This window comes from Cetorhinus maximus, chromosome 2 (genome assembly GCF_964194155.1).
Source record: "Cetorhinus maximus chromosome 2, sCetMax3.hap1.1, whole genome shotgun sequence".
Classification (NCBI taxonomy): domain Eukaryota; kingdom Metazoa; phylum Chordata; class Chondrichthyes; order Lamniformes; family Cetorhinidae; genus Cetorhinus; species Cetorhinus maximus.
In genome coordinates this window covers 44,498,628-44,525,107 of record NC_135880.1, presented here as the reverse complement: position 1 = coordinate 44,525,107, position 26,480 = coordinate 44,498,628, and the positions used below count along the sequence as shown (strand labels likewise).

Sequence of the window (26,480 nt, the reverse complement as noted above, 5' to 3'; positions counted from 1 at the left end):
GACCTGCTGAGTGTTTCCAGCATTTTCTGTTCTTGTTTCAGGTTGCCAGCGTCCGCAGTATTTTACTTTTATCAAAAAAAACCTTTCTGTTTACAGATAGGTGGTGAGAGGAGAAATCAGGGCTGTTTAACTTAAACATCCCTCCTGTCCGTAACAAATTAAATGGAGTAACTTCAGAATAAAAAGCTTTCCTATATTGTGGCTGTTTCGTTGGGCAGTATTTTATCGGTAAAATCTTGCATCTTAAGTCCATAACCTTGGTTTGTAAAGTTTTGTATTTAACCTCACTCTGCTAGCCTTGTGTGACAATTCTTCTTAAGATGGCAGCAAAGGATTGAAACTCTGGCACTTGATCAAGCTGATTCTAACATTCTGAATGGCCAATGCCTTCCTAATTATAGGCCTGTGAAAAAGATCACTGTACCATTCATTCATATACTCTTCTTCTGTTCCCCTCGCCCCACCAAATGTGTGCACATGATTCTATATATACACATCCAAGCGCTCCAGTCTCCGTGTGTATACATACACACCGGTTTGCCTTCCTTTGATAATAAAGATTTCTGTAGATGATTGAAAGATGTCTCTTTTTATTTCCCTGCAGATGACAAAAAACGAATCAAAGCAGAAAATCCTATTGTAGAAATGGATGGAGACGAAATGACCAGAGTGATATGGAGCTTCATTAAAGAAAAGGTCTTTTATGTTCTGTGGCATGCTCCTTCTCAATAAGATGATTAGTTTCTGATTTCAAAAATCACTTAATATTGCATCTGATTATTTCTGGAAGTTTAAAAAAAATCGCTGAGAATCATTAATTATAATAAAATAAAGTAGGAAATCGGCAGGAGCTCTGCTACTAAAAAAACAAGGCTTTTTCAACACTAAATCATTTCTTTTTAGTGTAGGTGATGGGCATTGTAATGAACCTACATATCCAATCAGTGCCTCTCTCTGTTAAAGTGCCCAGTTAACCAGCTGTTGACTAAGTAATTTCTCTACCCAGGATTAATGTTGTCAACCAATTGCTAATCTGATGTTGCTCAAATTATCAAAATAAACTCAAGTCCTTTTTAAAAGAACACCAAAAGAAAGTAATGGCACATGTTACAATGTCTGAGCACACAGAGATTTGTCATTATTTCACAATACATATATTCACAAACATGACATAAAGAATATCCTCAATGGTTTGAAGCATAATGGTACTAAGCCGTACAGATCTGAAATTCTAGGGGAAAAAGAACAGAAAATGTTAGAAATACTCAGTGTGTATCATCTGTGGAGAGAGAAGCAGGGTTAACGCTTGAGGTCAAGGGCCTTTCTTCAGAACTGGGAGTCTTGGGTTTGATTACTGGTCCAGCCTGAATTAACTGTTGTGTGCTACAATTTGCCTCATTGTCTCCTGGATTAGGGAGGCGGGGAATCATTCAAAATGTTGATCTTCCAAAGTTAATGAAAGCTTTAATGTACAGGGTGTCAGCTTTTAGCAGTGTTACATTTTGTATCAATTTTAATTGTCTTTGTGCAAATATCTAATCTGTGAACAATGGCATGTACCTTTCTTTACTGACAGTGACACACAAGCAGGACAGTGATCATTGTAGTATTGACTCTACTCTGACCTATTAAAGAAAGTATATTTGAGTTTTTAATTTAAGAGTCTGAAACTACTCTATCCCTCTTCATCTCCCGAGGGAGTACAGACTCTTGCAAAAGGAAGCAAGAGCAGGGAAGGGGAGAGGGCAACCTGCTCTCAAAACTCTATTTTAAACTAGTAATTCCAAATAGTTTCTCATCTTGGTCTAGTTACCAGAGGCTAGCACTGAGGTAGTCAACTTAGAATTCTTCTGTTTTGTGCTGGGCTATCCCATCGTAGAATGAAGAGAAAAAAATTGCAGGGCTACAGGAAAAAGAGGCGGGGGGGGTGTGAGACTAGCCTGCCTGCTCCTCCAGAAAGCTGACATGGACATGATGGGCTGACTAGTCTTTTTCTGTGCTGTAACAATTCTATGATTCTATAAAATGAGTGAAATCGGTCATTTCACAAGGCACTGGGAGAAACTTTCATTCCATCTGCTTGGTCCTAGAAATTGGCTGAGTTCTGGGTGCGAATGAGTAGACTTCGCTGCTCATCTCAGGGCTATCCAGGTCAAGGAGACTGCATATGACCAGGTTGATCATGAGCTGGCCTTCAGGAGGATCATTGATTTTGGGCGCTAAGGGGTGTTTCTGACAGTGGCTGACAGCATGCCTTTGATCTTGTCAGTATTGAGCTGTGGCAGGTTGCCCATCTCTAATTGCCCTTGAGCTGAGAGGCATGCTAGGCCATTTCAGAGGGCAGGCAGTTAAGTGTCAGCCACATTGCTGAGTATCTGGAGTCACATGCAGGCCAGACCAGGTCAGGGTGGCAGATTTTCTTCCCTAAAGGAAACTTTAGGACACTAGTGAACCAGATGGGTTTTTATGATGATCAATGATAGCCTTATGGTCACCACTACTGAAACTAGCTTTTATATTCCAGATTTATTAATTGAATTTAAATTCCACCAACTGCTGACTCTATGTCCCTGGGGCATTAGCTTGGGCCTCTGGATTGCTAGTCCAGTGACATTACCACCGCACTACCTGCAATAATAATGGGCAGAATCTTCTGTTTGGCGTGTGGGAGTGGGCCCTCGCACGCCGACGTGTAAAATGATGCGCGGTGATGTCAGGAGAGCACAGGCCCTGACTCTCCCTCCTCTCCCCACCCGTACAGGTAGCACTGAGCGGTACCGGGTGCACGTCGCGCTGGGTGGACCTTAATTGGCTCGCCCACGTAAAATGATGGCACACAGCCGATAGTGGGCGGCGATCATGCCCCTGCCCGCTCCTGCTCAGCATCCACCCCCCCAACGACAGGGAGAAAATTCTCCCCAATGTAGTTCTTTCAGAGAAACAGATGGCATTTTTAATATAAGGCCTATTTTAATCATTGGATATTACATCAAACATAATACAATATACACATTCTTGTGTGTCAGAGTAATGACAGCACTATTTTCTTTGAAAACCTGTTCTGTGTATCTTTACCAAGGCGTATGTAGCAGCCAGTGTGGCTTGTGGACATGCCTCTTGTCACAGTGTACTGATGTTGATCTTGTTGTTTATCTTACAGCTTATTCTACCCAATGTTGATGTAGAGTTGAAATATTTTGATCTTGGTCTTCCAAATCGAGATAAAACAGCTGACCGGGTGACCATTGAGTCTGCATTAGCGACACAAAAATATGGAGTTGCAGTGAAATGTGCCACCATTACACCGGATGAAGCCCGTGTCAAAGGTATATGACTGAAGCAAATTCATTTCAAAAATAATTGGCAGCCAGGTGGTTACACAGCCAGAATTAATAGCCCACTAAAGTGTTTACTGTCGAAATTCAAAGAAGCACGTTCAGTCTTTCTGTTTTAATGCCAGAGCTCATTTCCCCATTTGTGTGAAATCGATAAATAGCAGCTGTGTGCGTGCTTGTCTTTCCAATCACAGGTGCCCTGTTGTGCATGTTTTTCTCTCATGAAGGGGTGCGTGCACGTATTTGTGTGCATGCATGGATGTGTCTGTTTTGGTGCCCCATGAATGCAGTAGCTAATGGTGTAACCAACTGGTTTGCTCTTGCACAAGTTACTCTTGAAACTTCAGTTTCAAATTTTGTGCACTAATGAAAAGGATTTGGTATTTTTACTATGCAGCACTGAGTTCCATGTCTCTGAACAGTTGCTGGGCAAGGGGAAGACGTATACATCATGCAGAATGTGCATTTTTATTGTAATCTAGTTTGAATTGATTTGACAAAGGTATTTTTTTCAAAAATGAGCAGTTATTTATTTTGACGTTCTATGGGAGGTGGAAGAAATATTTGTCTTTGATCCAGGTTACAAGCAGAATTTAAAATCTGATGGGTTCCTCTGATGGCTCAGTGATTAGCTGAACCTGAAGCATACAGCCTAGGAAAGCCTGGGTTCCCATTCTCCCTTTAAGCTGAGTTAGCGGATCTGGTTGCGAAAGCAGCAGGAGCTCTGGGATTGATCTCCTCATTCATGGGCCTGGCCAGTCAAAATTAATGTGGGTACCTACTACTCATCACTATCCAATGAGCACTGCTGGAATGTGCTTGTGTGCTGAGGTGAGATCAAGCTTAGTATTGATGTCCTTGAGGAGAAATAACTTGCTGTCATGCACATAAATAATGAGCACTTGGGTGATGTCTCAGAGGGTCGCTGATGCTTGTGGACCCAAAACCCAGTAAGAGTCAGACCTTCAGGAATGGAGGGAATCAAGACTCTTTTTAATGTTCTTAGTGAGTTTTGACTTCAGTTAAGGAGCATTTATGAGGAAAGTTACCATTTTGACTAAAGATGTTTTATCAATACATAAGAGTAAGAGGATAACTAAGGAAAGAGTAGGACCCATGAAAGATCAAAAAGGGAACCTAAACATGGAGGCGGAGGATGTGTGTATGGTTCTAAATGAATATTTTGCATCTATATTCACAAAAGAGGGGGCAATGCAGATATTGTAGTTAAGGAGGAGGAGCATGAAGTATTGGATGTGATAAACATAGGGAGAGAGGAAGTATTAAGGGGATTAGCATCCTTGAAAGTGAATACATCACCAAGGCTGGATGAAGTGTATCTCAGGTTGTTAAAAGAAGTCAGGGAGGAAACTGCAGAGGGTCTGAACATCATTTTCCAATCCTTACTGGATGCAGGTGAGGCGCCGGAGAATTGGAGGTCTGCTAACATTGTACCTTGGTTTAAAAAGGTAACGAGCGGTCGACCGACCGAATAATTGCAGGCCAGTCTGTCTGACCTCGGTAATGGACAAATTATTGGAATCAATTCTGAGGGACAGGATAAACTGTCACTTAGAAGGGCATGGATTAATCAAGGACAGTCAGCATGGATTTGTTAAGGGAAGGCTGTATCTGACTAATTTAATTGAACTTTTTGAGGAAGTAACAAGGAGCATTGAAGAGGGTAGTGCGGTTCATGTGGTCTACATGGATTTTAGCAAGGCTTTTCACAAGATCCCACATGTCAGGCTGGTTAAAAAAATTAAAGTTCATGGGATCCAAGGGAATGTAGCAAGCTGGAGACGAAATTGGCACAGTGGCAGAGAACAAAGGGTAATTGATGATGGGTGTTTTTGTGACTTGAAAGCTGTTTCCAGTGGGGCTCCGCAGGGTTCATTACTAGGTCCCCTGCTTTTTGTGGTATATATTAATGATTTGGATGTAAATGTAGGGGGAATGACCAAGAAGTTCGCGGATGACACAGAAATTGGCCGCATGGTTGATAGTGAGGAGGATTGCAGTAGACTGCAGGAAGATATCAATGGACTGGTCAAATGAGCAGAAATGTGGCCAATGGAATTCAATCCAGAGAAGTGTCAGGTGATGGATTTGGTGAGCTCAAACACAGCAAAGGGTTACACAATAAATGGGAGGATACTGAGAGATGTAGAGGAAGTGTGGGACCTTGGAGTGTATGTCCATGGATCCCTGAAGATAGCAGGACAGATTGATAAGGTGGTTAAGAAGGCATCCTTTCATTTATTAGTTGAAGCATAGAATATAAGAACAGGGAGATTATGCTGAACAATGGTTGGGATTTTCCCATCTGCGCTCTAAGTGCGGTGATAGGCGGGAAAAGTGGCATTTTCCCGCCAGGCGAATTAGCGGGGTCTCATGCCATATTGACTGCTTCGTGCCTCATTAATTATGCAACGGTAGAAAACACATTGGACCGTGGGCAGGCAGTCTCTGATTTGCCAGCCCCGCTGTGACCTCAGCGGTTCTGTGCTCCGGGTGTCATCCAGCTGCACCTTCTCCTCAAGAAGTCAGCCAGAGGCCCTCGGGCACCCATAGGGAGGGGATTGGGATCAGCTGGACACCCTGGGGCCATCCATCCAGGTGAGTCTAGGATTGTCCAGCTGATCCAAATCCCCCCTTCTTGTGACCCCATCAATTCCAGCTCCACAGGCTGAGGAGGGTGCACCTGCCCCACAGCAGGAGACCCAAAGCAGGCCGAGGCTCTCAAAGTCTCAGCCCTTCAGAGGACACCCACCAAAGTCATCACAGACAACAGGGCGAAGCAGTCAGCAGGCTTCTCCCACCTCTGTTCTGGATGTCGGGATGCACCAAGACATAGCGACAGGGTTAGGAAAATGATGAAATAATAGGAGCACGACGGTGGCACGAGGGTGAACCACATGTACATAATTTTCACCAATATAAATAGAATCGTATCCATTTCACATCTCCTCTTGTATATACCTCCTCTTTATGATGAGCTGTGTTGTTGTCCACCATGGTCTCTTACCCCACTTATTGCAGATGTCACTATCATGTGCCTCTGGTCGATATTGTCAGCTTCCATATCCCCACAGTGTGAGTCCGCTCTCAGATCGTTTCGAACATCATGGATGCCTCATCCTTAATGTCAAGCCTGCTTGTATAAGGAACCTTGTTCAAATGTTTGGCTGGGTCATGTCATGTTCATTCTTGGCTACTTAAGATTGAGGCTGAGGTGTTCACCCATCACATCTGCATTATTGAAAGGTGAAGGTCTCATGTCCACGGAGAGATGTGTAAATGCATGGAGAAGGGTCACATATCCTAGAACTCCATTCACTGACTGTCATCCAGCAGGATCTCCAATCTTTGAGCCCTTATTCCGAGCTCATGTGCGTTCCTGTCTGCCTTGTGCATTGCCGACTCTCCGAGTGTACATCTATTAAGCTCAGCGATAAGTGTGAGCACCTTCCCACCTTAAAGTGTTGGAACTCTGCCCCTCGAAGCCACATTATTGTGCTGCTGCTACACGCTACAACCTCGAGCCTTTGTTACCTTGTAGTTGTTTGTGTTGCAGCCACAAGACTCTCGTCACAATGTAAGGATGCAGCGCTATGCCATATGTTCTGCGTAGCAGGCCCTCGCCGAGGTCAGTGATGGTAAATCCAAATGGCGATGTGTTGCGGTCAATGGAACCTTTGAGCATGGTTTGGAAGCGCATAAGTTAGCTTTAGACAATGTTAAGGGCAGCAATGGAATAGGAGCGAGGATGTAGTGAAGCTGAAGAATGCTCTTTATTATCAAAGAAGTGTTAGCTTGAGGGCTTCATGGTATCTTCACATTTTACAGTTGGCAAGGGCCAGGGCTGGCAATGAGGGCAGGCTGTCTGTTTGAACTTTGTGATCCTCAGGTGGTCCAAATCCATGGAAAGGTCAGGATGAATGCACACCGGCATTCCTAACTCCGAGTTCCAGATGTCAATGTGATAGAGGAGAAGGTGACACAGAGGAATAGGTGATGTCAAAATGGGAGTTAGGCCTGTGTACCATCTTCGACTGCCTTGGCCCAAGTTTGACCTTTCAGTTTCACCATCGAGGTGACACAGAATGCGTTGTATTGTTGGTGCAAATGGATCTCCATGAGGAGCAGACAGCTGCGAGTCCACTGAGGATTGCGGAACAGTTCCTGCCTCTACTAGGCTGCTGTGGCGACTGGGATGCTGCAGAGATGCTAGAAGAGGCTGTGCTTTCTGACGTATGGTGCTGGAACACCCTTCTCCAGGTTGGAACTCATCTCAACAAGAGCACGTTTCTGAGGCTTCATCATCCTTTGAAGGATCAGGACAATGGTTAGCCAAATGTGTAAGTGCTCACTGTCAGATTGAAGTGCATGGTTGAAATGAGAGGAAGAGCAATGCTGGTGTTTGTGTGGGCCCATGAGAGAAGGCACTTGTCCAGGAGGATGCTCACTACAACTCGTCATCCTCCTCATGGAATCTGGTGGCTATGACAGCCTCATGTGCGCATCTGCCTCACCTGGCCCATGCTATGGCCTCTGCCCCTGCCTCCTTGTCTCCCTCGAACTCATCGCCCTCACCCTCTTCGACATTCTCCTCATCAGAGGAGGGGTGAAGTTCCTCCATGTTGGCGTTGTTTTTTACATTAATTCATCGGATATGGCTAGGCCAGCATTTATTGCCCATCCTAATTGCCCTTGAGAAGGTGGTGGTGAGCTGCCTCCTTGAACTACTACAGTCTACATAGTGTAGGCATCTGGCAAGTCCTCCCCCATTTGCATCGCCAGGTTGTGCAGTGTGCAGCAAGCCATGATGATCCACAAGACTCTCTGGGGAATGTACTGAAATGCCCCATCAGACCTGTCAAGGCATCGGAATTGCATCTTCAAGATGCCAATGCTCTGCTCCACCAATGTTCGGGTAGCGATATGAGCATCGTTGTGCCTTCTCGCAGCAGGATTATGTGGTCGCTGCATGGGCGTCATCGGCCACATCCTTTGTCACCGAGGAGCCAACCCTGGTTTCCGTATGGTCCATCGAAGATGTCAGGGATCTCCAATCTACTCAAGATGTATGATATGTGGCGGCTTCCTGGGTAACTCGCGCAAACCTGCATGATTTGTTTCTTGTGGTCGCTGACCAGCTACACGTTGAGTGAGTGGAAGCCTTTTCCTGTTGGTCTATTGGAGTGCCTGTTGCCAGGGAGCTTTTATAGCCACATCAGTGCAGTCAATAGCACCCTACACCTGTGGGAACCCGGGATCGCAGCAAAGCCTGGCGCTCTGGCGTGCTAGCTCTCTTGATCTCTGGCGAAGTGCACGTAATTGTGGGCCTTGGCAAAAAGGGCATCTGTCACCTCATGTATGCAAATGTGCATCGAAGCTTGAGAGATCCCGCAGAGATTCCCAGTGGAGCCCTGGAAAGAGCCACTCATGTAGAAGTTAAAAGCACGCTGACTTTCAGAGCCACTGGCAGTGGATGTCCACTCAGTCCCCGTGGCGTCTTCTGGAGAGTGTGGCAAATGTGAGTCACCAGGTCCCTGGACATGCGGAGGCATTGGCAATACTATCTCTTGCTCATCTGTCGATAAGACAAGTATGTTCCAGACACCCCCAGTCTTGGGAGCTGTCCAGGCACGACGTTTCGTTTAGCCTCATCCTTTGCCTCAGGAGGACAGGCCCTGCTGCCCCTTGCTCATGAGGGTGTAGCTCCTCCTTTTGGCAAGCCTGGCACTGTCATCATAATCTTCTCCGCCTTCTCTCCTGTCTGTATGTGATTGTACAGGCAGCAGTAAACCCAGCCTCCGTCTTCCTGTAGTTCTCCTTTCTGCAGCATCAGTGAGAAAAAAAAAAGAGTCAGCATGAGTCTCCAAAGGTCCTATTTCTGATTTCTGTAGGTTACTTGTGTGTGACTGATTCAAGGACGTGACCTATTTGCCACTGAAATCCTGGCTAGCGCAAGGAATGTTTCAAGGTGCACCTTCCCCACCACTACTCTCAATGCCCCCCTCCCCCGCCCCCCTCCGCACCCTTTACATGACTGACTGCTATGAGATTGCTTTGGCCAGGTACTGGGATCCTCAATCACTGCACTGTTACTCTACACTCTTTGTAATATTCATGAGGTCTAATGTTCATTGAGGAACTGAGATTATTTGAAATTGGGGGGGGTGTGGGGTTGAGACTTCTCATCTGTGAGCCTGCCAGCGCCAAGACCCTGAGCTCCTTCTTTAAAGACACATCTTCAGCTTGTTCAGCCACCAAAATGCATTAGACCTCGTTATCACTATGGGCAATTGGCACGCTTGGCACAAGGGGTTAAAGCAAGGAGCTCGATTAGTGCCATGACTCGTCATTAATCTCGCATGAATGTGCTTCATTGCTTTACTCTCCTGATTCCCTACATTGTCATTGAAAAGTTCCTAACATGTCTCAGCTGTGCATCTCTCCTCATTTGGGAATACACAGTTCTGTTGGGTGCCTGCAGTAACATGTTCTGGGAGGCTTCTTAGTCAAACAAAACGCACTTTATTTACACGAGAGCTTCTGTGGCTGCTTGTATCCAGCCAGCCTCTCATACAGCCGTCTTTTTCCTAGGAAACCCCTCCCTAGAATTTATCTCCCCGTGCTAGCCACACATTGATTGAACAAATCACATGACCCCTACTCAGTTGAACTGGTGTTAAAGTGACAGTCATCACAGTGCCCCTTTTTAATCAGCCCCCCAGTGTAGTGCACCAGCCCTCCAAATGGCCCTCTGAGCCCTCAGCAGTTCAGTTATTCTCAGTTTAATTTTGTGCTGCACCATCGCTTCAGGTTGCAAGATGGTAGTGCTGAGGGCTCACTCCCAGACCAGCTTGGACCCTTCCTTGTGTGACTGTGGTAATCCCACCCATTGTCCTGAAGGACTATAATGTTTAGATTCCCTCTCTCTCCAATAATTCTCAGGCCTACACCTCCAATGTTTCATGCCACTTTGATTGCGGAGGATATCTCTGTGCATCCCCCCGAATGGTTTGAGGTAGATGTGCCTATGCCCCATTTGAACATTACCTCTTCCCATCTTGAGGCCTATTGATCAGTGAGATACTGAACCACACCACCAACCCCCCCGCGCACATGAAACCCTCAAATGGCCCTACACTACATTTTAACTTTCTACAGCCTTTGCTGACTGTGAGTGTGCCGTCTGCGGCCCATTATTAAGTCAGAAACCCACCGAACCAAGGTGCACAATATGCTGGCCATGACTGACACTGGACTGACATGCCTTCCCTATCCATGGTCTGGGACAAGGACAGTCTTTACAAGGTCAGAATTGTAAACTGAAGTGCTTCTTCGTTCTGCCATCCTCCCATGCTGGCCTCAACTCACTCATGTCCCTCTCTAAGACACTTCCCCATTTTGGCTTTGACGACGCTTCCAACCCACACCCCCCCCCAATCATGTGTCAGAGTGCGACCTTCGCCACTCTTCCCCTCCCCCAGTTGAGGCCTTGTCCTGCGGCCCTTTCCCTTGCCTCTGTCCATTTTCACCCCTCCCCCAGTCGAGGCCTTAGCCTGCAGCACATTACAAGCCACCCCACCTTACCGCTGGTCTGGTAGGTAGGGCCTTGCCTGTCAAAACCCCCTAAAAGTGATGTGGTGCTGCCTGCAAAGCCTGGCGCAGAGTCCGAGGTGCCACGAATGCTGTGCGATGCAAGGTATGTGAACAAACCTCAAAGTCAAGAGCGAAGTACACGTCGCTTATATCAGGTTGTGAAACACACCAGTCTAATTGGGCGCTGACCTGCTCTTTTGATCCAGTCTGGGGGTTGATTCCGGCAAGCAGCCATTATGATAAGTATGCATGATATTTAAATATATTAAAATTAGGTTCCCAACATGGCGTGGTGGAAAACGCACGCCGTCATTGAAGTCAGGGGCAGATGATTGCAGCCTGTTTTCCTGCCGACATAAAACCAAATTTTTTTCACTCTCGCGATATTTTACGCCCCCCGCCTGCCGTGACACCCGCCAGAGACGGGAGTGGAAAATCCCAGTCTGTATAAGACATTAGTTAGGCCACAACTTGAGAACAGCATTCAGTCCTGGTCACCTCATTACAGAAAGGATATAATCGCATTAGAGAGGCTACAGAGATTTACAACGATGTTGCCAGGGCTGGAAAATTTCAGCCACAAGGAAAGATTGGATAGGCTGGGGTTGTTCTCCTTGGAACAAGGAGGCTGAGCGAGATTTGATTGAGATGTACATAATTATGTGGGGCCTGGATAGAGTGCCTGGGAAGGGCCTATTTACTTTAGAAGAGAAGTCAGTGATGAGGGGGCATAGATTTAATGTGATAATAGAAAGATTAGAGGGCAGGTGAGGTAAAAATTTTGCACCCAGATGGTTGTGAACTCGTTGCCTAAAAGGATAGTAGAGGCAGAAACCCTCAACTCATTTAAAAGATGCCTGGACATGCACCTCAGGCGCCGTAACCTGCAGGGCTTTGGACCAACTGCTGGAAAGTGGGCTTGGGCTGGATGGCTCATTTCTCAGCTGGCACAGACACGATGGGCCAAATGGCCTCTTTCTGTGCCGTAAACTTGTTACGATTCTATGACTAGTCATACTTAGCCAGAATGAAGGCAGAAGTGTATGTTTAAATAAAAGTATTTTCGTACATTGTGATTTGTTTTGTGCCAAAGACCTTTCTTCAAGAGCAATTTAAAGAGATGGCAAAATGGAGATTGATGCAAGTGAGTAATCAGTGGGACAAAACTAGGGGGAGATGAGCAATGAGAGAACAAAAAGTCAAATATTGAGAGAATGTAAAGGTAACAATTGGAGCCAAAAAGAATTGGAGCAGCTGATATGTGAAGACAAGATTTTTTAAAAATCATTTGGTTAAGCTGACTGTAATGGGGCTCATCTGTTCTCACAAGTCTGTATGTGGATGGATTAGATATTCTGTCTGTCTGTGATGTTTAAATTTAAACTGTCAGTAGAATAATAGACAACTCCAAGCATTTCCCACAGTACATGTGATCAGCACTGCTGCAAGTGGATTTTTAAAATATTAAGAATCTATTTGTAAGTGGTATAATGAGATCAGTTTCACTTTAGAACTAAATTACTTTAAATTGGCGATTCAGTTTTTGACTGTCTTTGAAGATTTTGTATAATGTGATCCAATTTACTAGTGACTCTTGCCATCCGTGATCAGTGTATAAAGGGAATACTAGTCAGTTCATTTCAAGTTGGTAGAAAGCGCCTGACATTAGTACCAATCATTTAAAAAGAATGATAGCAGCTTCACTGCTTTAAAATGGTTTAAAAAAATCTATTCTTTCATTATATGCTGTAAAACTAACGTGCTGCATCCTCCGTGACAGTAATCTTAAATTATTTTCTATATCAAACTGCCACCTGGTGGTGCCGGTGAACTTACTGATAACTAGTGCATGTGAAGGTCTGACTGATCCAGGAGCAGGGAATCTACCGTCTGTGAATGTTTGACTCTTTCTAATAATAATTGCTCTCCTAACACAGTCTTAGCAGAACATTCGATCTAGTTTATTGCAATGTAAACGCTGACAAAAGCCCCATTGATCATTTTTTCAGAATTTGGGCTGAAAAAGATGTGGAAAAGCCCAAATGGAACCATCCGAAATATTTTAGGTGGCACTGTTTTTCGAGATCCAATTATTTGCAAAAACATCCCACGACTTGTTCCTGGATGGGTGAAACCAATTACAATAGGACGACATGCATATGGAGATCAGGTATTGATAAGATTTAGTACCTTATTGTAAAGAAGTTGCTTTACAGTTGAAGATCAGTTTTGTTCTGCTTATAATTAAAGCAACTCAATGCATTCAACATTTGTCTTTGCACGAGTCTAGCCACCATGGTTTATAATGCAGAGCAGTTTCATAAGCCAGAGGGTAAAATAAGGCTGATACTTCAGTGTAGTACAGAGGGAGTGCTGTATTGTTGGAGTTGTTCCCTTTTGGTTAAGACATAAAATAAAGGCCCCAGCTGCCGACTAGGCAGAGGCATGGTCGCAGAAAAGAGCAGGGGAGTTCTCCAGTCATCTCTTCAATATCTATCCCTCAACTAGCTCCACCAAGAGAGAGTAACTGCTAATTCACCTCATTTGTTGTTTGTGGGATCTTACTGTGTGCAGATTAGCAATTATATTTACTAAAGAACAACATGACTACACTTCAGAAGTGATACATTGGCTTTGAAGAGCTTTGAAATGTCCTGAGGTTGTTAAATATGCTGCACAAATGCAATAACTGTTAGTTTATAATAAATAAATTCAGTTTATAATTGATAAATTTGGAAACCAAAGCTGGTGTAACTAAAAGGGACCGTGAGGCTATTGGAGTGCCATAAAAACCCAACTGTTTCACTAGTGATTTATAGGGAAGGAAACTGGTCATCCTTAATAAAAACACAAAAGCAAAATACTGCGTGTGCTGGAATTCTGAAATTAAAACATAAAATGCTGGAAATAACCTATAGCTCGGGCTGCATCTGTGGAGAGAGAAACAGTTAACATTTCTGGTCAGTGATCTTTGGGATGAGGCCTTGAGGCCTAGCAGTTATGCTACAGCTGGGCCGATGTCCCAGTAAACAGAGACGGATCTTTCAGTCTGCCAGCCTCGCCATCCACCCACCTCCATTGCTGCCTCGGGCCTGCCGACGCAAAACCAGGGCAGCGGGGCCTCCTTAATGGAGATGGGTTTGTAGGGGCGGGAACTTTCCTTTACTCCCAACACTAGTCTCCTTGACACAAATCTGGCCATTATCAAGAAAAAGCAGTAGTGATTGATGTGGGGCGGGATATGAGCAGCAGGGGTTTGGTGAACTAAAAATTGCAAAGGGTTCAGGAAGGGAGCCTGACAAGGAGAGCAATGAAATAATTGTGTCTGATCGTGAAAAAGCAAGGAAAGCTGGCTTCAGGAGCAGGTGCTTTCAGCTCAGAGAGAGGCAGGGACGGGCAGATAAGACGTGCGAATAAGCAGCCTTTGCGATGGAAAGGATATGGAATTAAAGACTTTCAGCCAAAAAGGTCGATTTTTGAAAGGATGCGAGCAGAAACCGAAAATTGGATCCCATTTTTCACTATAAACAGAAAATTATATGTTTTAACACCAGATAATATTGCTATATCTAGCATTTCTTAATTTAACAATGTATGGGCTGGATTTTCATGGTCGAGGTGGGTAGCAGGAGTTGGGAAAATTCCCACCTTAGCCTGCCCGCCTTGGGAGAAGTGCCAGGAAAGATGGGATTTTCATTGGAGGGGATGGGGTGGAGGGATGTACGGGGGTGGGGCTGCAGGTGTGGGCTGCAGTTGGGCCAACTGAAAGAGTTTGGAGGCAGCAACAGGGGCTGCTAGGTACCGAAGTGGGATGTTTAAAAGGCCTGCCTCTGCTGTGGGACTTCGTCCCAGTTATAATGAAACAAGTAAGGCCATCTAGCACTCACCTCTCACCCTCCCTCCACTCCCCCTATGCTGCCTTATGCCCACATGCCAAGCTATGGCACTTACATACCCATTTACCCACTATGTACTGTATGGAAGCAATGAATCATATAGTGACAATCATATGTGTAACAAAAGCTTTAAAATAACAGTCATTCATTGATACCTTTCCACTTTCCTTTTTACCTCAGGCCAATAGAAGTGTTAATCATCCAGGCCCTTGTGTAAATAAACATTGTGCAATTGACAGAAGAGATCAAAGAGCCAGAGCTGTTAAGCAATGTTTTCCCTGGGGCTCAGATGTTTCAACAGTCTAACGGATTTCTAGACTGTCAGCCAAGAATGCATAATAAGGCTTGGCTGAGAGCCCAGACACCCATTAGAGTTAAAGGGTCTGGATGATTGACACTTTTGTTGGCTTGCAGTAAAAAGGAGTTTTTTTAAAGAAATTTAAAGTTATCAATGACTGGTTTATTTTATAAAGTTTCTTTTACACTTCCTGTTGTCACTATAGGGTTCTATGTAGTGTAAAGAGGGTGAATGAGCATGAAAATGCCATAGCTTGGCATGGGAGACAGGAGGTTCTAAAGAGGGTGGGGCACACCTTGGCATGTGAGACATGAGAGACCACAGGGGCAGGCGGGGGACATACCTTGGCATGGTGGTGGGGGGGGGCATGAGGAGGACCTTTTGAACTTATCTTTTTAAAGGTTCCCTCAGGCAGACTATGGCTCACGACACCTCTTCGAGGTACTGTGACTCTTTAAAATGCAGGCCTGGGCCCATGAAAATTGCTCGCAATGGAGCTGGCCAGGTCGGGAATGCAGAGTGCAAGGCTGGCAACCCAAACCAATGCGCACCCTTAAAAGGCATTCCTGAAAATTGTAAACCCTGGGAATAGGGTCAGGAATCCCAAAATCCAGTCCTGGCTGCTGTTTTCACCCCTCCATGGAGCCTCCATGAAAATCCAGCCCCGTGTGTTGCTCCATATGAGTTTGATTAAAGGGATCTTGTTATCTACAAAGAACATTGCATTTTATAACAAAAATGAGCCTATTTTGTTCTCATTTAAAAAACATAATACACAAGATGCTATATTGGACCTTAATTTCCCTATTACTCTGGGGTTTTCTCTTCAGAAACAAAACTAGTCAACCATCAGTTTATAAGCAACACCAGATAGTAGCAGAGAATGCCACCAATTAGACACAGCAACAATGAATAACTGAGGAAACCAAGGACTTGTGTATGCGTTTAAATTAATCTGATGTTGGGTCAAAAAGGAGTCAAGTATAGAACATTAAATTGAAATGTCTTTTTATGCTTTGTCGTCTATTTACTTTGTGAATCTCTTAACGTGTAACAACTACTTGCATTCCAGTATCGAGCCATAGATTTTGTCATGGACCAGCCGGGTAATTTTAAACTTGTCTTCATACCCGAGGATGGGAGTAAATCCCTGGAATGGAATGTGTTTGATTTCCCTGGCGGAGGGGTGGGAATGGGAATGTTCAACACAGATGAGGTAAGAGGCCTGTGGCTGCCTTAATTTAGTTTTGTTTAGGTTTATCCATCCACCCTGGGCTCAACAGTAACATTTTGTGGAGTATTTATTGATATTTGAGAACATTTACCAAACCTGCACGCTGTAATTTCTGTGTTTTATCATACATGTTCAAAGTATTTTCCTTTGGTTTGTGTTGTGTAGTATAATCTTTTTGTAATCACAAAACTAGGATATATTTTTGCTCTTCCCAATGTTGTCAGCCATGGGAATGGTACATTTTACTCTTGTTCTCCCAGTTAAATATTGAAGAAAGCTTTTTTAAAGTATCACTATGCTGTTGTTAACAGTATAATCAACAATCTGCACATAAAATACTATTACATATATATTTTTGATTTTACAAGAATGTGTGGCTAGTTGGCGCAATGGGTTATCCCGCATCCCTCCCTTACCTCTTGAATTTGGGATCACATCCAGTCCAATGCAATGGAAATAAAGTTTCCTCCCCCAAACAGCAGCACAGTTTCCATGAGGAATAGGATCTGTACTGTCTTTAGCTACTCTAAGAACCCAATTACAAGCCCCCTGCACAGGGCTACTCATAATTTGATGCATATTACCCCAGAAGGTTGCTGGTGTGGAAAATAAGCCTGTTCACATCAGTGAAATAGTGGGTGTTTCTCTGAGGTAAGCAATTAAACATCATTGGAGGGGGGAGTAGAGGGAGCATTACTTTGTACTTGGGTCACGGGTTATATGACACAGGAATGCCTGATGCTGATGCAGGATGCCACAATTTAACTGCATTGATACCCCCATCAAGGTGAGCACAAAAACTCATCTAAAAAATAAGTAAATGACCTTTCTACACTTCTGCGTTCTTCACATTTTGAATGTGAGAGGTCTGAGCACACGGGACTGGCTCAAATTGACTTTGTTTCCTATAGAGCACATAACACACTGAACATTGTAACATATTCACTGTCATGTCACTAAGACTGGGCTTTTAATACAGTAGGGTGAGGCTCAAATCAGTTGGTTAGGAGTGCAATTGCATAATTACACTTACTAGTGTAGCATGTGCTACAGAGCCATTTGACCTCTTTATTCATTATGGTGAAACATCAAGGCTGGAATTTAATGCTTTCCCAGAGGCTGGCTGACAAATGGGGGAGCCCACATAATCAGGCGGGAAGGAGCGGGTAAAGACCACATCGCCTTCCAGACTCTTCTCAATTAAATTCAGGGAGGAAAGCGTCTAGGACAGCCTTCCTGGAGGTCAATTGCATCCCTTAAATGGCCACTTAAGGGACGCATCTCTGTCGCTGGTATTCTACCACTGACAGGTGAGGGTGATGCCATGTGGGCAATCTGCCAGGTAAACCTTGGTGAAGCCCGTGTCCATCGGAGATACCCACCGGCAGCAATGCTGCACCCCCCCTACTCTTTAAACTGAACCCCTCCCTGACTGGCGTTTTTGATCTCACCTCACTGACCTTCATTCCAGGCTCCAGTGCTGATCCTGCAGCCTCGGCTTCCTGCAATGCTAGCAGTGGCAACTGCTCCCAGTGGCACTGCCGGCACTGGAGAGCTGCTGGCCTCTGATTGGGATATCTGCTGTCTGCCCTGAGCATGACAAGGACCCCGGACTGATTGGTGCTAAATCGAGGTGGGCGGGGGGTGGGGTGGGCGCGGGGCTAGGGAAGTGGCCTGGAATGGCCACAGCAGGGTTGCCACCAGCTCTCTAGCCAGTGGACGGGCCCACTGCTGTGACCATTAAATTCCACCCCCAGTATTAGTTTGAAGCCCATGGGAGACTCAACATGGAACATTAGACCACTGTTACTGACCTTGTATATTTTTTTTCAGAAGATTTTAACGATCTCACACTGAATAGTTTTTGACCTGTTCTTTTTTCTAATACATAGTCTATTACAGGATTTGCACACAGCTGCTTCCAGTATGCCCTAGCTAAGAAATGGCCCCTTTATATGAGTACCAAAAACACCATTATGAAGGCTTATGATGGACGGTTTAAGGACATATTCCAGGATATTTTTGAGCTGTAAGTTTTCCTTTTTCATCATGATGAATTAAAACTTGTGCTGCAATCTAGCTAGTTAAATGCAAGTTGTTGGACATAGTTTAGGCTAGCTATGGAAAAGGGCAAGGAGCAATCCAGAGGCTCGCTTGAATTTGAACAAAAAGCTTGGCAGTTAACTGTTTCCTGCTACGTTCCTCATGGCAACGCCTTTACCAATCAGAGTCCACTTTCCAACCAATCAGCACTCTGTTCCCTTTACTGTTGGTATTTTCGTGCGAGCTGATGAGTTTAAGACAAAAAACTTCGACAGTGTGTCTCTCTTTTCAGCAATACTCAAGTTCTGTACTACCAAACAACTAAATGTGGATTAATTAAGAAAACTAGCATGGATCTGTAAAAGGCAAATTATCTTTAACTAACTTGATTGAGTTTTTGATGATTTAATGTTGATGAGGGTAATGCAGTTGGTGTGTATATGAACTTCCAAAAAGCATTTGATAGAGCACTACGTAACAGGCTTGCCAGCAAAATTGAAGCCCATGGAATGAAAAGGACAGTGGCAACATGGGTGTAAGATGCTGTCAGACCTGCTGAGTTTTTCCAGGTATTTTTATTTTTGTTTTGGGTGTAAAGTTGGCTGAGTGACAGGAAACAGGGAGTAGCAGTTATCAGTTGTTTTTCAGACTGAAGGAAGGTATACAGTGGGGTTCCCCAGAGGTCAGAGAGAACCACTGCTTTTCTTGATCTATATTAATGACCGAGACTTGATGTGCAGGGCACAATTTCAAAATTTGGGGATGGCACAGAACTTGCAAGTATTGTGAACTCTGAGGAGGATAATGATAGACTTCAATAGGACATAGACAGGCTGCTAGTGTGGGCGAACGTGAATTAAATTTAATGCAGAGAACTGTGAAGTGATACATTTTTGGTACGAAGAGCAAGGAGAGTGCACAGATCATTGAAGATGCAAGGGCAGGCTGAGGAAGTGATTAATAATGTATGCGGAATCCTAGACTTTATAAATAGAGGTATAGAATACAAAAACAAGGAAGTTATGGTGATCCTTTAGACAATGCTGGTTGAGCCCCAACTGGAGTATTGTGGTCCAATTTTGGACAACGCTTTAGGAAGGATATGAAGGTATTTAAGCAGGTGCAGAAAACATTTATGAGAGTGGTTCCAGGAGTGAGGGACTTCAGTTAGGTGGATAGATTGGAAAGCTGGAGCTGTTCTCCTTGGGGGAGGAAAGGTTGAGAGAAGATTTGAAAGAGATGACCAAAAATCATGAGGGTCTGGATAGAGTAGATAGAAAGAAATTGTCCTCATTGGCGAAAGGGTTGAAAACCAGAGGACATCGATTTAAGGTGAATGGCAAGAATCAAAGGTGACACGAGGAAAGCTTTTTTACACAGCGGGAAGTTGGGATCTTGAGTACACTGGCTGCGAGTGAGGCGAAGGGAGATTTAATCATGGCTTTCAAAAGGGAATTGGATAATTATCTGAAGGGAAACAAAAAGTAGGCCTATGGAGAAAGGATGGAGGAATGGGGACTTGGTGAGTTGCTCTTACAGAGAACCAGCATGAACATGATAGCCGAAAGGCCCCCTTCTGTGCTGTTACCATTTTATGATCTATGATATAGCCAGAGTGGACCTGAACAACAGGTTTCCTTCCTCAGTGGACGTTATTGAACAAGTTGGATTTTAAGGCAAATCCAGCAGCTTCATAGTCACTTTTACTGATAACAGCTTTTTATTTTAAGATTTATTTTGTTCAAAAATGAAGTCAAATTTGCAGAATGCTGTAGGATTTTAAGGTTTTTAAAAATTCTTTCACAGGATACGGGCATCACCGGCTAGGCCAACATTTATTCCCCATCCCTAATTGCTGTTGAGCAGCCTTCTTGAACAGCTGAAGTCCACCAGCTGTAGATACACTCATAGGACAGTTAGGAAGGGAGTTCCAGGATTTTGACCCAGTGACAGTGGAGAAATGGCGATATAGTCCCAAGTCAGGAAGGTCCATGGCTTGAAGGGGAACTTGCAGTTGGTGGTGTTCCCATGCATCTGCTGCCCTTGTCTTTCTAGGTGCTAGAGGTTATGGGTTTGGAAAGTGCTGTCTAAGGAGCCTTGGTGATTTGCTGCAGTGCATCTCGTAGATGCTGCATACTGCTGCCACTGTGGTGGAGGGAGTGAATGTTTAATTATTGGGTGCCAATCAAGCAAGCTGTTTTGTCCTGGATTTTGCCAAGTTTCTTGAGTGTTGTTGGGGCTACACTCATCTAGGCAAGTGGAGAGTATTCCTTCACACACCTGACTTGTGCCTCATAGATGGTGGATATGCTTTGTGGAGTCAGAAGGAATTCTGCAGAATTCCCAGCCTCTGACCTCTTGTAGTCATAGTATATGGCTAGTCCAGTTAAATTCCTGGTTAATGGTAATCACCAAGATGTTGATAGTAGGGGATTCAGGGATGGTAATGCCATTAAATGGCAAGGGGAGATGGTTAGATTCTCTCTTGCTGGAGATGGTCATGGCCTGGCACTTGTGTGGCGAAACGTTACTTGCCACTTATCAGCCCAAGTCTGAATGTTGTCCTGATCTTGCTGAATGTGGGCATGGACTGCTTCAGTATCTGAGAAGTCATGAATGTTACTGAATACTGTGCAATCATCAGTGAACATTCCCACTGCTGACCTTATGATGGAGGGAAGGTCATTGATGAAGCAGCTGAAGATGGTTGGGTCTACAACACCACCCTGAGGAACTCCTGTAATGATGTCCTAGGACTGAGATGATTGATCTCCAACAACCATAACCATCTTCCTTTGTGCTATGTATGACTCCAACCAGCGGAGAGTTTTCCCCCTAATTCCCATTGACTCCAGTTTTGCTAGGGCTCCGTAATACCATGCTTGGTCAAATGTTGCCTTGATGTCAAGGGCAGTCACACTCACCTCACCTTGGCAGTTCAGCTCTTTTGTCCATGTTTGGACCAAGACTGTAATGAGGTCAGGAGCTGAGTGGCCCTGGTGGAACCCAAACTGAGCAACAGTGTGCAGAGATATTTCTTTATAAATTGTTTTTTTATTCATTCATGGGTTGTGGGCTTCGCTGGCTGGACCAGCTTTTATTACCCATCCCTAGTTGCCCTTGAGAAAGTGATGGTGAGCTGCCTTAATTGCACTGTCATCAACACCTCCCATCACTTAAGAGTAGACTGATGGGGTGGTAATTGGCTGGATTGGATTTGTCTTGCTTTTTGTGGACAGGGCATAGCTGGGCAATTTTTCATATTGTCGGGTAGATGGCAGTGTTGCAGTTGTATTGGAACAGCTTGGCTAGAGGCGTGGTTAGCTCTGGAGCATTAGTCTTCAGTGCTACTGTTGGAATGTTGTCAGGGTTCATAACCTTTGCTATATTTGCATTCTCATGGATCATCAACGCAATGACAAAAGCACCAAAACCAGCATGCCCTTGGCATATCCCTGGCAAAGGTGGCACCACAGCCAAAGGCTGTAAGTCGATACAAGAATTTTTATCTATTTCCCAAATATATTAGTTCCTCCCTCCCTTGTATTTCTTACCGTTACAGCCAGTTCAGTTGATGCATTGCACATTGTATTATTATACTGTGGTTTTATTCTCCAAATCATTTAGGTAATCCCTGTTGCTTGTGCTTCAATAAACATACAGAGATTATTTTGAAATTCATCCTTCAGTGTTGCTCATGATCTCTATACAGTGCCCTGTTCCTCTACACAGGAGTGACCTACACTTGTTCTGACAGCAGTTCTGAATTGCACAAGCTTCATTAGTTTCTGTCTGGCAGACACCCCTCCATACCTGTTATTCTGTTTAATTTCTCTATTAATACTTTGTCTCTCTTTATTTATCTTTCTTTTTCTCCTCTCTCTTTTTCTTTCTTGTACAGTCTTGATCTCCTCCCACCACTTCCTCCCTTACCAACATCTGTCATAGGGACCCAATCATCACCAGGATTCATTAGTGCCAAGACTCTAGACTCCTGATTCCAAATTGATAGGAGTTTACTCAGCTGACTTTGGGAAACAACATGTTCATAGAAAAAGGAAACAAATTGGAGGATTTGGGCAGATGAATCGCAAATGGCATTTGGTGTTGATCAGAAGGTATATCTGTTATTAAAATTGATAACTATGATTGCAGAATGAGAGAGGCATTAAACTCATTGCCAAAATAACCCAGGTGAATATGAATATGGAGATAAAAATAGAAAATGCCGGCAATACTCAGCAGGTCCTGTGGGGAGAGAAACAAAGGACCTGTAGGGTCACAATCCCAGTGTCTGGATCGGGAACCCAGAAGTGGCTGTGGCAGGTCATCACCGGTGATCTTCCCAAAGGCAGCCAATTAAGAAGCCGCCTCCGGGTGCTCCGTCTAATTAAGGACGGCAGGCAAACCAAAGAAGTTGGAAGCCCAATCAGAGGCCCCGCAGTGATGTCCGGCCAGGAGAGGTGGGCACTGCTGCGGCATGGAGGAGACCACGAGGGCCCCTCAAAATTGAGTTACTTGCCAGCACTAACCTCTGCTGTCAGGAAGATCCTGGCAATGCCATCCAGTTTCCCCCAGTTGGCTCATTAATGAGCCTAATTAGATAACTGCCACTGCCGCATGGGTAGCCTTGCCACGTTGACCCTGCATCTAGCAAGATTGCTTAGACTTTGTATACATCTGTTTTTAATTTCTCTGATGGCAAGGCTTATTTGGAATTGCTAAAATGCTTTAGTCTACAGGAGCCTTATGTACAAAGCTAAGTTTATAACCAGGTTTGTTTTGTTCAATTGATATATCATCTCTTTATATTAATATTAAAAGGATTAAGATGGTACACTACTCCATTTCAGTTTTCTTGACTGAGAATCATAGACATACAGATGAGAACTATTCAGCCCATTGTGCCTGTGCTGACTCTGAAAGAGCTATCCACTCTCTTGCGCTTTCCCAAGGCATTTTTTCCTTTTCAAGTATTTAACCTTATGAAAGCTCCTATTGAATTTGCTTCCACCATGCTTGTGCATTGCAGATCATAACTCATTGCTTAAAAAAAAATCTCATCTCCCCTCTGGATTTTTGCCAATTACCTTCAATATCTGTCTTCCAGTTACCAACTCTCTTCCCAGGGGAAATAGTTTCTCCCCATATACTATTTCAAACCTCCTATTAACCCTCCCCTTAATTCTCTAAGGAGAAGAATCCCTGCATCTATAGTCTTTCCATATAACGCCAGTACCTCATTCCATCAGAAACACACTTGGGAATTTTCAGATGACACTAAATTGTGGCGGCAATAGTCAGTACTGAGGAGAACTACAACAAATTACAAGAATAAATCACCCCAATCTTGCAGAATGGGCATTTGATTGACAAATTAATTTCAACACAGGTAAGTGTGAGATTTTACCTTTTGGTAAGAAAACTAAGGAAGGCACATATTATTTGGAAAATAAAACCTAAATGGGGTATTTTAGCAAATTGTGCAGTAACTGAAATCACTAAAAGTAGCAATGCAGGTTAAAAAGCAAATTAAGCACTAGGTTTTATTTCTAGAGGGATCAACTTAAAAAGCAGAGAAGTTATGCTAAACCTATATTGAACCTTGGTTAGACACATTTGGAGGACAGTGTGCACTTCCGCTGGCCATATTTGTGCAAAGGACATGGAGGCACTGGAGAGGGTGCAAAAAATTTACGAGGATGATACCAAAACTGTGAGGTTATACCCATTAGGAAAGGATGAACAAGCTTGGGTCTTTTCTCTTGAAAAGAGAAGATAGATGGGTGACCTAATAGAGTTCTTAAATTTATGAAAGGTTTTGATAGATGCAGAGGGTGGGTGGAATTTAATGCCATCCCTCGTGGTGGTGGGGAGGGCATTTAATGAGGCCGAGGGTGTAGGGTGGGGACCCAACCATCTTCCCATGCCCCCCTCGATTAAGTCTATGGTAGGAAGGCCATCATCCCACCGCCACTGGCGGGTGGGGGCTCGCCATGCGGGGAGCACAACAAGGAAACCTCTACCGTGTTGCTTGCCTACACTCGTGGGCGGGGGGAGTGATGTATATCTTATTCAAAGGCACTCAGTGCCTGATCGAGGGCCCTGGCTTCAGGAAAGGGTGCCTGCTGAGAGCCATCCCACTTCTTTTGCTGCCGCCATCCTAACTCTTCCTCCCCTGAAACCCCCACGCCTTGAATCTGCTCCCGCCATCACTTACCTGTGTGGCCTGGGTCCATCCATGATCCTAGGCCTCTGTAGGTGTCATTCTGGCAGCAGTAACCGCCTCCATGGTAGCGCTTCTGTTCAGTAAAGCTGCAGGCCTCTGATTGGCCCACAGTTCTCGGCGGCTGGGACTTCTGTCCACGGGGTCTTTGAATCTCGCCTCTGGCCTGTTAAATATCTGAATGACACCTAATTCAGCGGGCCTTCCCCAAAAGAGGCAACACGGGGCTGTTGCTCACTCTCCAGCCTTTAAATGCCACCCAGTGTTTCTACTCAAAGGATCATAGTTGTGGAGAAGAGCAAAACTGGAGGCCATCAATATAAGATAGTCACCGAGTAATTAAATAGGGAATTCCAAAAGCAACTTCTTTGCCCAGATAGTGGTGAGAATATGGAACTCACTGTCACAGAGAGTGGTTGAGTCGAATAGTATAGATGCATTTAGGTGGAAGCTATATAAGCATATGAGGGAGGAGGGAAAAGAGGGACGTGCTAATAGGGTTGGTAAAGGAGGGGAGGAGGCTCTTCTAAACACAGGGTGACCAAATGTCCCATATTTTAAGGAATTGTCCCATATTTTGAACGTCTGATATTTCTAGGACAGCCTGTAGCTGACTGACTCTGGGAGCCCCTAGGTGAGTTTGAGTGATTTCAGCAGGATTACAAGTGAGTGAGTCACGCAGCGGAGAGATGATAATGTTATGATTCAATGAGATAAATTATGAGTTTTACTAGATTGTGCCCCCACCCCGACTATGATGGTGTGGAGACCCCCTCTCCCCATCATGGTCACCAGGAACCCAGCACCCCAGTCCCATTGTCAAAATGCCCTTTATGTTATTTCAAGTGTTGGTCCCCTGCAAAAATGCCACCTTGGACTGGTTGCGCCAAAAAGCCTGTTTACATGTTGTATATTCAATGTAATCTCTGGTGCCATTCTGGCAAATCTCTTCTGCACCCTCTCTAAGGCCTTGATATCCTTCCTAAAGTGCAGTGCCTAGGATCAGACACAATGGAATGAATTGTATGGGCCACCCATGAGCGGGAAAACAGGCAGGTGGCCCCATAAATATGCCATCAACTTGTCCATCCCTACCCCAGCCATGATTTTATGTGCAATTTGTGGCCTCGTCCTCCCACCACACCAATTTAACAGGTGGCCAGAGAGGCCTGCACCCAACATGTAGCCTGGTAATTTTAACCCTGTGGACTGCTGGACAGTGAAAGGAAGGGTGCCTTCTGTGCCAATCAAAGGCCTCACCTCCACAGTTTCCCCTCACCAACTGCCCTGTCCAACATGCGCCCGCGCCCCACCACCCTTCTCGCAGGGGCCTGCTTACCTAACACTGGGGGCATCCATGGTTCCTTTAAGTCCCGGGCTTCCTGCCATATTGGCAGTGGCCACTGATCCTAGTGTGATGCAGACTGCTGGCCTCGGACTAACCAGCTCTATGTGGCAGACTTCCTCCTGGAGATGGATGTAAGTGTTGCCTCATACTTATTAAAGGGCCATCGTCTGAAAAATTAAAGCAGGGTGAGCTGGTCAAGCAGAGGCTGACCCGACCCCAAAATTTATGCTGGAGTGCGGGGAGCCCACCCTCAGCGCATAATCCAGCCTAGTACTCCAGATGAAACCTAACCGGTAATTTATTAAGGATTATCATTAGTTTCTTGCTATAATACTCCATACAGCTATTTACGAAATCAAGGATTCTATATACTTTTTTAACATCCTTATCAGCTTGTCCTGCCACCTGTGAAGATTTGTGTATGTGAACCCCAGGTCTCTCGAATGAAGCACCCACTTATAACTTTATCACTTAGGTTATATTGCC

At 44.7% G+C, this 26,480-nt stretch overlaps 1 protein-coding gene across 1 annotated transcript in view; it reads left to right on the top strand.

Annotated features, from left to right (window-relative positions):
- LOC144693954 (isocitrate dehydrogenase [NADP], mitochondrial-like) overlaps positions 1-26,480 on the top strand; it is an 80,783-nt gene that overhangs the window by 19,682 nt on the left and 34,621 nt on the right. The window contains exons 2-6 of the mRNA XM_078564223.1: positions 605-696; positions 3,161-3,326; positions 12,959-13,119; positions 16,216-16,359; positions 18,270-18,406. Of these exons, the coding sequence (XP_078420349.1) occupies positions 605-696; positions 3,161-3,326; positions 12,959-13,119; positions 16,216-16,359; positions 18,270-18,406 (700 nt within the window). The remainder of the gene's footprint in view (positions 1-604; positions 697-3,160; positions 3,327-12,958; positions 13,120-16,215; positions 16,360-18,269; positions 18,407-26,480) is intronic.